General features: G+C 36.9%; 1 protein-coding gene across 3 annotated transcripts in view; it reads right to left on the bottom strand.

Annotated features, from left to right (window-relative positions):
* Nucleotides 1-13536, bottom strand: part of FTO (FTO alpha-ketoglutarate dependent dioxygenase) — a 232843-nt gene that overhangs the window by 191693 nt on the left and 27614 nt on the right. For all 3 annotated transcript variants that reach the window (XM_071567363.1, XM_071567365.1, XM_071567364.1), the window contains one exon: nucleotides 3125-3202. In XM_071567363.1, coding sequence (XP_071423464.1) covers nucleotides 3125-3202 — 78 coding nt within the window. The remainder of the gene's footprint in view (nucleotides 1-3124; nucleotides 3203-13536) is intronic.

Raw genomic sequence — 13536 nt, 5'->3', positions numbered from 1 at the left:
TTGCTACAGAGTGGAGAAAATATGTAACAGTGTCTACAGATAATAATTCCTGACAATTGTAGTTACACGCTTAACTTCAAATACCATCTTGGAAAGAGTCCCAGGTCTCTGCCTGAAGGTCCCTCCTCAATCCCCAGCACAGAACACTGGATCCAGCTTTCATTCAAAGAACTGCATCTAAACTTGATAAAAGCAATTCACCTGAGCTTGTCAAAAGCTCAAAATGATTCCTTTAGAGGATCTGAACTGTCCCTTTTGTTTCAATCAGTGCTGTGTATCTCCAGCGTTTAAACAATACAGTGAAAAAACCTTTACAACAACTACTGAAGTCAGTTACTGTACATTTCAGACTTTCAGCTACAGGCTGCAGTCAGATGTGTGGGTACAGGTTAATGGGAATCATAAATATTCTTTCACAGTCATACCTAATAATGATAGAACATCACATGCTGTGACATATAAAGATTATTACTGCATTATTTATTTCATTATGCAAACACCATGTATAAGAGAAAGAGCACTAACAGTTTAATAGCAGTATCCCAGTATTTCTAGAAATAATTCTGTACACTGTACACTGGTCAGCTTAATCAGTTAACACATAACATATGCTACTATGGTATATTTAAACAGTCATCAAAAATACATATTTTTAAACCATTTAAATGAAAATATAAATATACTGAAATTCTGACATGAATCACACACATGAAATTACAAACAATTATTAGAAACAGAAGGAAGGAAACAACAATATGATGTAAAGCAATTAAGTGCCTGAAAACATGCACTAGAAAGGAAGCACAGAAATTTTACAAAGGTAACAACATTGTGTTCCCCTCCTGACCTGCAGAGGTAATGCATTGCACATTTTGTTGCCAGCCAAGTCAGAGGTATGTCACCTTTGGATTGTGTTTTAAGATCACATGCTTAAGAACTATTTTATCATGAAGTTTCACACTGTATACTTAGAATTCCACCTTAAAAGGAAAAACCCAATGCTGATATCTCAAAAGAAATCAGGAAGTGGAAACATATTTCTGACACATCACATGAAAACAGCTTGGTCTTCTTTACATCTCCAACCAGTGACTGTGCTATGCCCCACGTAAGGAAAATATTAAGGGATCAGATCCAGGGTGAATGGTGGGTTCACACTGGACACCTTGTTGTTTGGGGGATGGGGAAGGGGGAGGAATCGTGTACTCTGTGTTGTAACTCTGACAGCAAACATTAAAGGTCAATTCACTGTTCTCTCTGAAGGAAGTAGCTACATTGCTGGCAGCTACAGGAAAAAACCCCACATTTGATGGTCAAATCTTCATGTGAGTGTTAAATACAAGATTTTAAATATATAGATGATTTCACTTCTAACGGTGATAATCAACACAGAGATCCACCCTATGGACCCAAGTGACAGAATAAAGCTAGAAATCAGCAATCAGGACCTTTGATAAGCAAACTGCCACATGCCTCATGAAATGATAGTTTGTACTTCAAATATTTGTCAATTACCTTCTTAAGACCCTTTTTCTTGTTCAGTGTGGCTTGAGGCCCATTTCTAAAATTCTTCATGAAGCAAGACACATTGAAAGAGGATGTCAGTGAAGTTTTGCTTGTGATGGAATTTCTTACTCCTGTTCAGGCTGTGCACTTCCATATCTGACAGGATATGGCAGTTCTTTTACTTACATCATACCTAACCTTTCCAACACATTCAAAGAATGTTGCTTTATCTGAGGTGGATCCTTAAAGGAGTAAGGCAGGTCTGTTCAGGAAAGACAGACTATAAAACTAAACTGTATGTGATATTTTACTTCGCAATTTGTTGTCTTCAAGCTCTCACCCTTCTTTTCCTCTCCATCTGCAGTGCATTTAAGCATCACAGAACATGTAATTTCTACAGCTGTGATTCAAGTAACATTTCATAACCACCACAGAACTTAAAAGGTGCTTGTGATGCTTATGATTATCATGTATACTTAAAATGCCTTTACAAAAAGAGTGTATCTAAACACTATTAAGGCTTGAATAGATCTGATTTCACTGCTTATCTTTTTCCCACCATCTTCTGTATTTCTGGGTTACTCATACTGGGCAAATGAGATGCCACCTGGGCAGCCTTGGCTCCAACTTCTCTTTTCACATCAGCTCCACGAGAATGTGAATTTACAAAGATGAGAAAAGAAATAGATTCTGGTCAAAGCAGTTCTTGGCAGCGACAGAGACAGGAGAACAAACAGGAAGGGATGTAACACGACTAGAAAGGAGAAGAAAAGTCAGCTGAGTCTTAAAAGGGGGAAGAGTTTCCTCATGAACATTAGTTTAAGACCGAAAATAATGTTTGAGTTTTTGTAAATAAAAAATAATAAAAAACATCTGTATAGCTCTTATAAATTTTCCCAGCCATATTTCAGTATAAGAAAGACAACACACCTGTAATATAAGCACATTTGCTGTAGCTGTTCGAGATTATTTCTTATGCTTTTCATCTTACAGTGTACCAGTTTGATCTGATTGAACCTACCTTGTGTTTTGTAGCTGATCAAGAAAGATCCAAGAGAGATGCAGAAAATTTTATTAATTCATTATATTTTTCCATACACTCATTTGGTTTACTACTCATGTGTACTGGGCCTGATCTTACTTTGGCTTCATTTGAGGTATTCCAGTTTACCCAGTTCATGTTGTAAGTCAAATCTTAACAGTTACTTACTGTTTGAAAGTAGAACAAAGCCTCAAAAAATTCTAATTTCTGTTAATACTCTTCCTATTATGCCAAACAAGAGCTATAAAGAGTAAGTCACAGCTCAGAAAAAAAAAATTAACAGAATAGTGACATGTATTTTATTTCAACAAAGCATGAGAAACCATGATTAATTGTTACACATATTACCTGGTACTCAGGGTACACCCCTAAAAATGAATTAACTTCACCAAGTTCTCATTTGTAAAGACCTCAGTTCTAGGAATCTTACTTCACACCACCTGGAAGTACATTATCAACCATCAGTACACCTTTTTTTCATATCAGATTTCACAGTATCTCTTTGAAGAAACATTTATTTGTTGTTCAGTGCAAACAGCCATTTTAGTTTAAAACAAGTTAAAAGAAATACATTACCAACTGATGGAAATCGGCATCGGCTGGAGTCATATATGGAAGTCTATTCCCTCCAAGTTCTTCAAGAAGCTTTTTTTTCTGTTTTGGAGGGGTAAAATTGAAACAGAAAATTAGATATAAATCGAGAGACAAAAAGAGAAGTATAAAACTAGTTGTATTAAAATGACAAAGCAGGTGCAATTATTTCTGTTGTTACCTTCAATTCTGGAAAATTAAATAAGAAAAAATGGATGAAAAAAATCAGTGGAACTTCTCTGCTTCCAAAGCAGTCATTCAGGTTAGGTGGTTTCTGAGCACACGAGTACTTTTACTCCTAAATTCTTTTTTAGATAATCAGTCTTTATTACACTGATCAAAATCCACACTGGTCTATCTAATGTTCTTCAGAACTGTGCCTACTTTATAACTAGACATGAATTTTTTACTTCATTTTGTTTTTCATCTTCAATGTGTGGATCCAACGGATACAAAGCTCATACTCCATTAAATGGCTCAATAATACACTTCATTAAAACAATGAGCCCCAGGGGCAGAAAATGACATGCAGATTTGCTGCATATTCTAAAACAGTTACATTCCTCTATTACTAAGAGCTTGACGGAATTTTATCATATGAAATTGCTGGAAACACTAGTTTGGCTTTATTATCTGTAAGATAAACCATATTAAACTGTAGGGAAAATAAAATATATTTCAACATGGACTCGCATCTGTAGGAAAAAAAGGTGGGAAGATGAGAGATTCTGACAATTTCTTTGTCAAGTACCAGCCTCTTGGCAAAAAGCACACAACATTAAAATGCACTCCTGTGTATAGGCAGTACTAGTTCACATTTGATTGTCAGATCTGGCTAAGTGCTGCTCTTCAGCTTGATGTGCAGACTAATACACACAGCTGGGTGGTATAACATGCTGCTCATCTCTTATGCAAGGAGCTGTCACACAGATGTCAAAAACATCAAGCTACTCACAAATACCTCCAAAAAGTGGGGGGGGGGGGAAGAAAAACTGAAGGTCTGGCTATACCAGCTGGTTGATGTGTAAATCTAAGTACTGTTACATAAGCATTGTTTATCAGCTTTTCAAACACAAAAATCTCTAAATAAAAATTTTTAAATTGCCTTTACTTGAAGGTATCAGGCATCTTTAAAAAGCATTTTTCTACAACTGCAATTGTTAACACAAGGGAGGCTTAATTCCCTGCAAGTCCCATTCACCTTTAAAAAGGTAACCCTGTTTACTGCCCTGCATTTCTCCTGAATTTTGGGAAAATATCAGCTTCATTACACCAAGTAATGTCTCTGGACCTGCAGCAGCATCTCACACAGGTGTAAAAAGTCAGTCACATAAGACCAAGACATGGACAGATACAGCAGTCCCTATGAAACATTTAAGGATGTTAGTTCTTAGCTGCACAACAAGAACTCAGTCTGATAGACAGTTAAAATAAATACTTTATTCAAACTAGCCTTCCAAAAAGTATGACTGTAATCCACTATTCTGGAAAAGTCCACTTCATTATTCCTTAACAAAGATTTTTTTTTCCCAGAAAAGGTGGTCTTTTGAAACTTTTGGCAGACATATTTCCACTCTCAGAGGGGATGCATGCAACCTTTTTACAGCCACTGGTTACTTATTTAGACCTTACAATCAGCATTATGCAGAATGAAGCAGAAGATGAATCATGCTATGAAAAGATATATGAAAGAAGACAATTAAAATGAATGCAAAATACCTGTGTTGCAAGTAACTTACTATTCTTAGGTATTTATGGAGAGAAAACAGCACAACAAGTAAAACAATTCTATGTACTCACATACACTCTTCCCTGCCAAACATTCTGACTCATGTTACAGTGACCAGAAGTCTCACCTAATTTTCCCTTAATTTCATCACATCAATGATTTTTTATTATTTCCATAAAAACAGATTGAAAATGTTCTTCTTTTATTCTGCTTCACCCCCAGCAGCCTTACACCAAAGAGAGCTAAAAGAAAGCTGAATATTTTATCTAGGCTGAATTTTAGCCATCTCATGTCTAGATCTGACAAATAATCTCACTGGGGCTAAAGAAGGGAACACCACACTGCTGGAGGTGAGGCTGCAAAAGGAAGACACAGCAGCTCTGGAACATCATCTCCACTCCCGGCCTGCAACAGCCTCTCGGCATTAATTCCTCCCATCAGAAGTTCTTAAAAATTGGCCAGTTTTTTCATCCTAAAACGTCTTGCTAACTGCCTTCCTCAGTTTTTACACTTTTGAGAATACTGACTTGGGACCAGAACTAGTAAAACACTGCAGTTTGGTTGGTTTGTTTGTTTTCATTGCAATTCAAGGTGTTTGCAGAAATTTCTAGGGTAGATCCTAAAAAAATGGCCTCTACTCAGAGCGTAAGAAATTATCATCTCTGTCTCTATTACTGTTTTCCCCAATACTCTTTTGTTTTCCAAAAGGTTATCAGGTTTATAAAGGTGCTGTGAGAATGCCTATTGTCATGAAAAAAAGATCTGAAACACAACTACAGACATAAACCTGAGGTTTTCCAAAAATCTCTCCTTTCTATTAGCTTTTTTCTCCACATAAAAACATACATTAGGGACTGTGTTTCACTTTCATTCCTTTTTATTTTTAAATCAACTATAATAAAACATGGATTTCCTTCATATCCTGCATCAAGCAAAGGGCTAGTGCTCTGAGGTGAGAGCTCAATGGCTTTATAAAGTAGGAAGATTAAATATTTTATACAGCAAAAACTTTATGACACAATAGTAAGATCCCATCTAGAAGAAAGCAACCACTTTATAGGAACTTCCACAACTTTACCTCTTACTAGTCTTTCACATGTTGTGTTTTTTGGTTGTTGTCGTTTGGTTTTTTTAATAAAGTTAGGTTCATTTCTTAAGGAAGGAATGTGATTTTGAAGTTGACATTTGTTTAAATTACAAGGCTTTCCAAGTGTTAGCTATTAAAAAGTCATAGCTACCAAGATCATTCAAGTGGGTCACTAAAACAAGTTGTGTCAGAAACGAACTTACAGTAATAAAAAATACATTCTAAATGTACCATTACAGCTTTTATTTCTCCATTATCACAAATATTAGATTTCAGATTTCTTTTCCTTCAAATAATTTCTGTAAACTCTACTCATCAAAAGATCTTAAGAGACTGGCCAATTTTACAGCACCATTTACTGACATGAAAAAGTTATATTTTCAGCTTACCCTTCATTACACTCAAAACTTACCAAAAGCCTTGTCTGTGCTAAATTCTTTCTATAATCCAGCCTGACAAAAATACTGGCAGACTTATGACCATACTCTACCACACTTTGCATACTATAAGGTGCCATTCCCAAACCCCTGCTATATGTCAAAAACATTTTCATATTAAAGACAAAAATGTGCATTATTGTTATTCTATATAAACTCACACTAAAATTATCTAGAACTCTCCAACAGTATTTCATGTCCCATATATCCACCTGCTAATTATACTACAATAAAGTATGCTTGAAATTTATTACGATGACCATGAATCCTGTTCTCTCCCTGAACAAATTAGTCCAATTACAAAAGTAGCAAAATGCAGCTCAGGTGATCTGGGCACGAAAAACATTACATAATGAACAACCTACTGCCCTGCAAAGACCTCAGGTGCAACACCAGCATCTGCAACTGTGGAGCTGTCTGAAAGCCTGTTGGATACTCTTTGCTTCAAAGGTACTGTTTGGCTTTGCTTACTGATTTCAACCTCTCTTACCCTTTCTCATAAATCAAGAGGCCCAGATTTTGGTTCACACAGACCAGTCATGCATATACACAACATACTCCACTGATGTAACTGAACTAGGAGTTAATTTATGCACTGAAGCACCTTAGCAATGTGTGAAAAATGTGTGCTGCCAGTATCCCCCCTCCCCACCTTGACGTGTTAAGGGCTCCTTAATTGTTGTTTTAACCTACAGGAACATTGTTCCTTTGGCCAGTGACTGTTAATGGAACAGAACTAGCAATTTCCTTAACTAGCTGAGTGTATATTTGTCACACATAGATTAGCACTTTAAGTTATCACAATAAAAATTTGAAGCAATAAATAGTTAAAACACACACACACTGGGCTGACAAAATGTCCCTAAGCCTCCTCAGTGTAATTGCCAGTCAACTTTTGATTCTTCTATCATCACTTCAAGGATCTTGATATCATCATCCATTTCTTGTTCCTTATCATTTGTGCATTCTCTTCCAGCAGATACCAGCTGGTAAATGGGTGAGCTGTATGTATTAGGTGAGGAAATGATCAACTTTCAATCAGATCTCCACTTCTTAGTTTCTTGTTACACATATGGAGAGAAGACCATACATGTACTTAAGAAAACATTTAGTTCAACGTGGTCATGATTCACAATGAATAGACAAGGGCACTGGGGTATTTCTGCTTGCTGTTCTTTGCATATTTCTTAAAAAGAGGTAATAGCTGCTGAGAAACTTGATTTCTTAATTGAGCAGTTCTTAACCAGCTCACCTCCAAAGAATCAGCACAGAAACCTTAGTGACTGTCACCAAGAACTGAGTCTGCATCATGTAGCAAAAATACACACCCAAGTCCCCCAAGAAACTAAGAGGGTCTGACCATTTGTAAAATACTAAGCACAAATCTTGGATGGAGAAAAGGTTCAATAAAGATTAAAAGCAGATAAAATAAAAACATATTTTATAACAAGGGTTAATGTTGAAACAAGAATACAATTGGTGTTGCTGTCTGTAGACCTCTCATGTTCTAATGATATGAAGATAGTGTCGTTGCCTAACTTCGACAAAAGTGTCTTGCCAGAGTAGGACATTAGAGCTGTGTGGCCTTAGGAGCTCCATACCACGCTAGGAAGGGAAAGATAATACTCTGAGACAGTGCTTTTTCTCCTTGAATGACCCAAGGAAGCAGAAAGAAACATTAAGAAACACCACATTACTTTGGAAATTACTGCATCTGCAATGTGGAATTGTACAACCTTCACTGGGATTCAATATCTAATTAATGTACGAGCAAACATGCTGACCAACAACTAGAGAATGAACCAAGGACCTCCAGAATGAAACCCAAGGGACGATGCAGCTTGAAATGCAGATTCAGAACCTTTGTAACAGGCTTACAACTTCTGTAGATACAAAGAACTTTCAAACACAGGTAGGTCACACTAATGCAGTTTTTCAGAACCACCAGCAAGATCAGAGATACAAGTAATTTTCTTACAGCTTTTCATCTTTTCCAGAAAATAACATGCCTTGTAGGATTTCTGGTACATATAACTATTGTGTAATAAGAATACTTAAACAAGGTGGTGGTGGGGTAACCTTAAGTGTTAAAATATCACCCAAAAGAAAAAGTAGTCGAAAGTAGAGTGAAAACGGATATTTGAAAAAATATAGATACTTCCTTGAATACTTAAATTTAGCATCAAATGCAACTTCTAAAGTCCCCTTGACAACACTGCAGAAGACAGTGTTAATGCAGAAAGAGCAGGTGTTAAGTGCAAATGCCTGTGCCGTGCAATCGGCTACAAGGAAGATCAATAAGGAGCTAGAGCATTAAATTTCACACACTGTAACTGTCATGCCCATTACACAGTATTTGAGCATCTTCGTCATCCATTACAAAATTGTTGACTCTTGATATTTTTTAGAGAATCAAACTATTTTTCAAAGATTTTATTAGCACAATTAGCACTATGAAAGTTAAAAAGCACTTACAAACTTGGTGAAATCTAAAGACCTCTACAGCCTTTCAAGTCATCAGAATTACATATTCACAGAATATATAACTGTATTCTTCACTCCAGAATGGAAAGACAGGAAAATGGTTGGAAGCCTTGCAGATAAAAGGAACCATATTCCAGGAACACTTTTCTTTTGTGTTAGTCACATGTCACCAGACTCAGAGCTGATGTATTTTAAAGGCAGTATTTACAAGATAATTCTTCAGAGTATATGCCATAATTAACAAAATAACTGTAGCAGAATGCACAGAAGGAAGAGGTCTGTTAGTCCCCTGGGGTTTGACAGCAGAAACAGTACCACACTTTTTGCCTCTGCTCTTGAATCTTTGTGCTTTGTCCTTTTCAAGGACATGATAAACTCAAATTTTCTTTCACGCATTTTTCACGCTAGAGGAGCCTTTGAGCGGAAGTTTTGTGCAATTCTCCCTCCTCTCCCCAAAACAATTTAAAGGCAACCATCACCAAGGTGTTATCATGGCTACAATGAATTTGGTGTCATATACATTGTCAATGTCTTTCGAAATCCACACAACCACTGAGATGTCATTTCTGAAAATGCACAGTGGTACAGTGTTAATACAGTTCCATCATTTTACAAACTATTCTCGAGGATACAAACATTAGAGATCACAGTATTTAACTTATCAATATTTGTACAAGACTGTTCAGTCAGGAAAAGTGTAATACGCAAAATTTTACACATTTGGACCAGATAATCCTTGAAGTCGCCTTCCAAGCTGGTATTTGATGATTGTATGATTTATAAGAGTGACCTGTGTAATTAATGCACAGTCTCTGGTTTGTACTTATAACATACTAATTTCCTAATATTCCACATACTACGCCATTGGTCAAACGATGGTAACACTCACTTAGAAAACCTATAAACTACAGCTGGTGCCTCAAGTTCATAAGAAGACAAGTACTAATGAAATACGGTTGAATTTTGGCATGTAAGTTCAAGAACACTGCTCTATGGCTGTTGAAAAAAAAAGAGGAGATTTTTGGAACAAAAATAATTTAAAGAAACACCTCATAGTGAACAATTCAAACTTGTTTAATTTTGTTTACCTTGAAGGCTTTGTTTTGTTCACAGTCTCTGAAATAAGCCACATGGGGAACAGAAAGCTAACATTTAAATGTTTAGTTGGCAGCCAATAATCTGCAAAATTCAGGGTCTGAAACAGTGGGCAGGTTCAGACCAGTAAGAAGGAGCACAACTTAAAAGAAAGGATAATTAAGCATTGGAGGAGATACCACTGTGCAAGATGAATTGTCCCTCATGGGAATTCTTTCGTCTATCAAGCTTAGAAGTTTTTCTAAATGATACATTTTAGTTCAGTGGTTCCCAAACTGTTTAGACCAGCAGACTACGATGAATCATCCGTATTTCCTTAAGAAGTTCTGCACATACAGCCTAACCAAATAAACTGGAAGCAACAGAGCCACACTGACTGAAAATCTGATGCCTCTCATTCCTCAGTTTGGTTTTCATTCTCCACTTTGCCAGTCACCAGTGGTCAGTGAATCAGGAGACTCTGGTCTACTTCTCTAGGAATACATTTTATTGCAGTCCTAAAGCTGGTGTTAGAGATTCTCTCATGCCTCACAATTCAAAAGAACTTAGGAGTTTGTTGGGATCTGCATTTCATAGAGTTTGGAACATTTGCAGTACTATCATAAGGTTAAAGAACTACAGCAAAAAGAATTACTCATTGTCTTCACTAACATTCTATTTTTAAACTTAGCATAATGTAAATAATGTTATGGTATACTATAATACAGGAGAGCCCTATCTGGTGAAAGAAGTAGATGTATTAAGCCACTTCCTTTGTGCCAAATCCAGGCGAATTTAATAAAGCAAATCAACATTTCACTTAAGAATACATTTATTGAGAAAACTTAAGAAATACATTTTCAAATAATGCTGTTTCAATAAAGCAATTCTGACTCTTGAAAAGGTTAATACTTAATTTCCAGTTTTCATTTCTATTATTTGCATATACAGACCTTATTTCTCATTAACTTCTTCCCTCACCTGCAATTATCAGGCATAATTTTGCAGAGCAGCACTATTCAACTAAAATGGATTTACAAAGAAATTATTTCTAAAGTCTTCCCTGTACATTTGTTCAGGGAAAAAAATTTGCCTCTCCTTTATTCCCATACACTTATCTTCTTAATTGGTCTAAGATTCTAGATAGTCCTGTTGCTACCTTTGCTTGCCTTCTGAGAATGTGAAGTAGAACAGTAATGACAAGTCTTTTTAAAAACCCTTCCCTTCTCCATGCTATTCTCAAATATAAACTGGATTTCTGAAGGTGAAAAAGAGAGGCTGGCATATAGAAGACCATTCCAGATTTCAACACAACTGTCCTTTACCCTACTTGCTCCTTTCTGCTGAAAAAAATAACCCAGACTTCTACTGCTGCGCATTTCTTCTGCAAAACTTAATAAATTAACAATTCCTATCAAGAGCACTGTCTTATTCTAGAAAGTTTGGATTCATTGTCTAAACAAATGAAGAAGAGAGGCAGCCATACTGACCCACACCATTTACTCAAACTATACCAGGCTGACAGGAAAATACAGACAGGTTAAATTGCTTCTGTGGTGACCCCAAAACTGAATCCATGAAATGACCTGTCCTAGTTCAGCAGGTGTGACCACTTTATCACTGTGTGGGTGTGACCAATGTTATGTATTCTATATCCTCTACGTAATTTCCCATGAACTGTTAACAATGGACCATTTGCAGCAGCTGCCCAGGGCACACCTGACCCCTCAGGCTGCAAGCTGGGTGTTAAAGAAGCCTGTGAGAGAGGAGCTGTGATAACTCCCCTCCAGGAAGTTGTTAGCACCTCCACACCCAGCCTGAGGTGTCATGTCTGCTAACGGGCCAGCAACGATTCCAAAAATCCCCTATGACTCACAGAGTCAGATCACCCATTGTGGAACTCCCCACCCTGGGGGAGGTACTGGGCATTCCCACCTGAACCTGAGGGGATATAATCCTGAGGTTTGGAAACCTCTGGGACCACTTGGCAGACCCAGAGGAGGACCAGAACCTCGACAGAACTGCGACCACCACTCTCAACCAGATTGTGACATCATCTGCACCAAAAGGTTTTTCCCTTCCTTTTATTTTGGACTCAGGGAAACCATGTGGGGCTCAGTACAGGGGCTAATGAACACCATTCTATTCATGCCCCAGGGGGCTGGGTTATACTTCTGGCTTTTGTGGGTTAAAACCAATTTCCCCTTGTGTCATTGCATTTATTGTAATATTTTTATTAAATTGTAACCCTGACTTATAATCTCTCTTGAGCAGGGTTCATTTCTCCTGCCGGTTTACCTTTAAACCAGCACATGACCCAGTAAAGAAAAAGTACTAAATAATCCCTGAATTTATTTTAAGTAACTATTTGTAAAAGTTATATAAGAACATCATCAAAAAGCCCACAGTAAATTAGTACAAGGAAGTAAATTAGAACAGGGATAGTGAGGAGAGGTAAAAACCCTTTATAAAAAGAGACACACACAAAAAATAATCCTAATACAGAAGTACAACTTGACAAAGAGGATTTTTCTGAACTATCATGAAATTAAAGGCACACAGGAAAGACTCCATCCAAATGAAAACATTGCAGACACTTTAAAATTTTAAACTCTTTTGCTTCCTTAGAGGCTATGTCAAAGACAAGAATAAATAAATTTCCTTCACAATGTCTACATGGACTGGAGTCAACCATTTTATAACTTAATACAGTGGTTTTGTATGTTGGGTACTCTCAACCTGAAATTCAAAAATCTAGGCCATCCTTTTTGATATGTAGTATGCATGTCTGTGTTAAAACCATCTGAGTGACAGCAGCTCACATGCATTAATAAGGGAGGCTGAGGGCAAGGAACTGACATTAAGAGAAAGCTGCCAGAGCCACCTTTGTTCTTATTTGCTGGCTTAACATGCTGTATTACTTCCCCTTCTACAATAGAATTGCTTCAGCAGTAACTAGAATTCAAGAAGGGTTGAATGAAAAAAGAAGGAAGAATGTAGGATTTAAAAAAATATTCAAAGGGAGGATTTTAAAATAAAGTAACAGAAAACTTCAGTAGCTTATGACCCCCATTAAGCAGCACTTATCCTCCAATTCCCATCTAAACTAGAAGTGACAAAGGTTTGATGGTCTCCATGCAGAGCTGAACTTCCATATGACAAATGCCTCAAACTATTGTTAGTTGAACTAATTCATTATATAAGAATTTCATCAGACTTTTACTTAGGAGTTTAACTGAAAAAAGACTGTGGTTACCTAATAATTTTGGGAACCCTTAACTCTATCAGCCCCTGCATTTGGAAAGAACCATGACAAGGATCCCTATCCACAGCATTTATTCAAGAACCTTTTGTTTTTATTTCCATCAAAACTATCTCCAACATAATCATTTCCAGCTAGGAAAGTGCAACTCAGATTAACTCAGATTTCCCATATGTATTTTCATACCAAGCAAACTAACTGTTTCAACATCATGACAGCAGAAAGATCAGCTTTAACATGCAAATGGAGAACTGCTGCTCTAGAACAAAGTACAGAGACTGTACAGAGCTTCATGGAGCACTAGAACAGGTCCTAAAGCAACCC

This window comes from Pithys albifrons, chromosome 12 (genome assembly GCF_047495875.1).
Source record: "Pithys albifrons albifrons isolate INPA30051 chromosome 12, PitAlb_v1, whole genome shotgun sequence".
Lineage (NCBI taxonomy): Eukaryota > Metazoa > Chordata > Aves > Passeriformes > Thamnophilidae > Pithys > Pithys albifrons.
The sequence above is the reverse complement of the archived record's forward strand: the minus strand, read 5'-3'. Positions and strand labels throughout refer to the sequence as shown.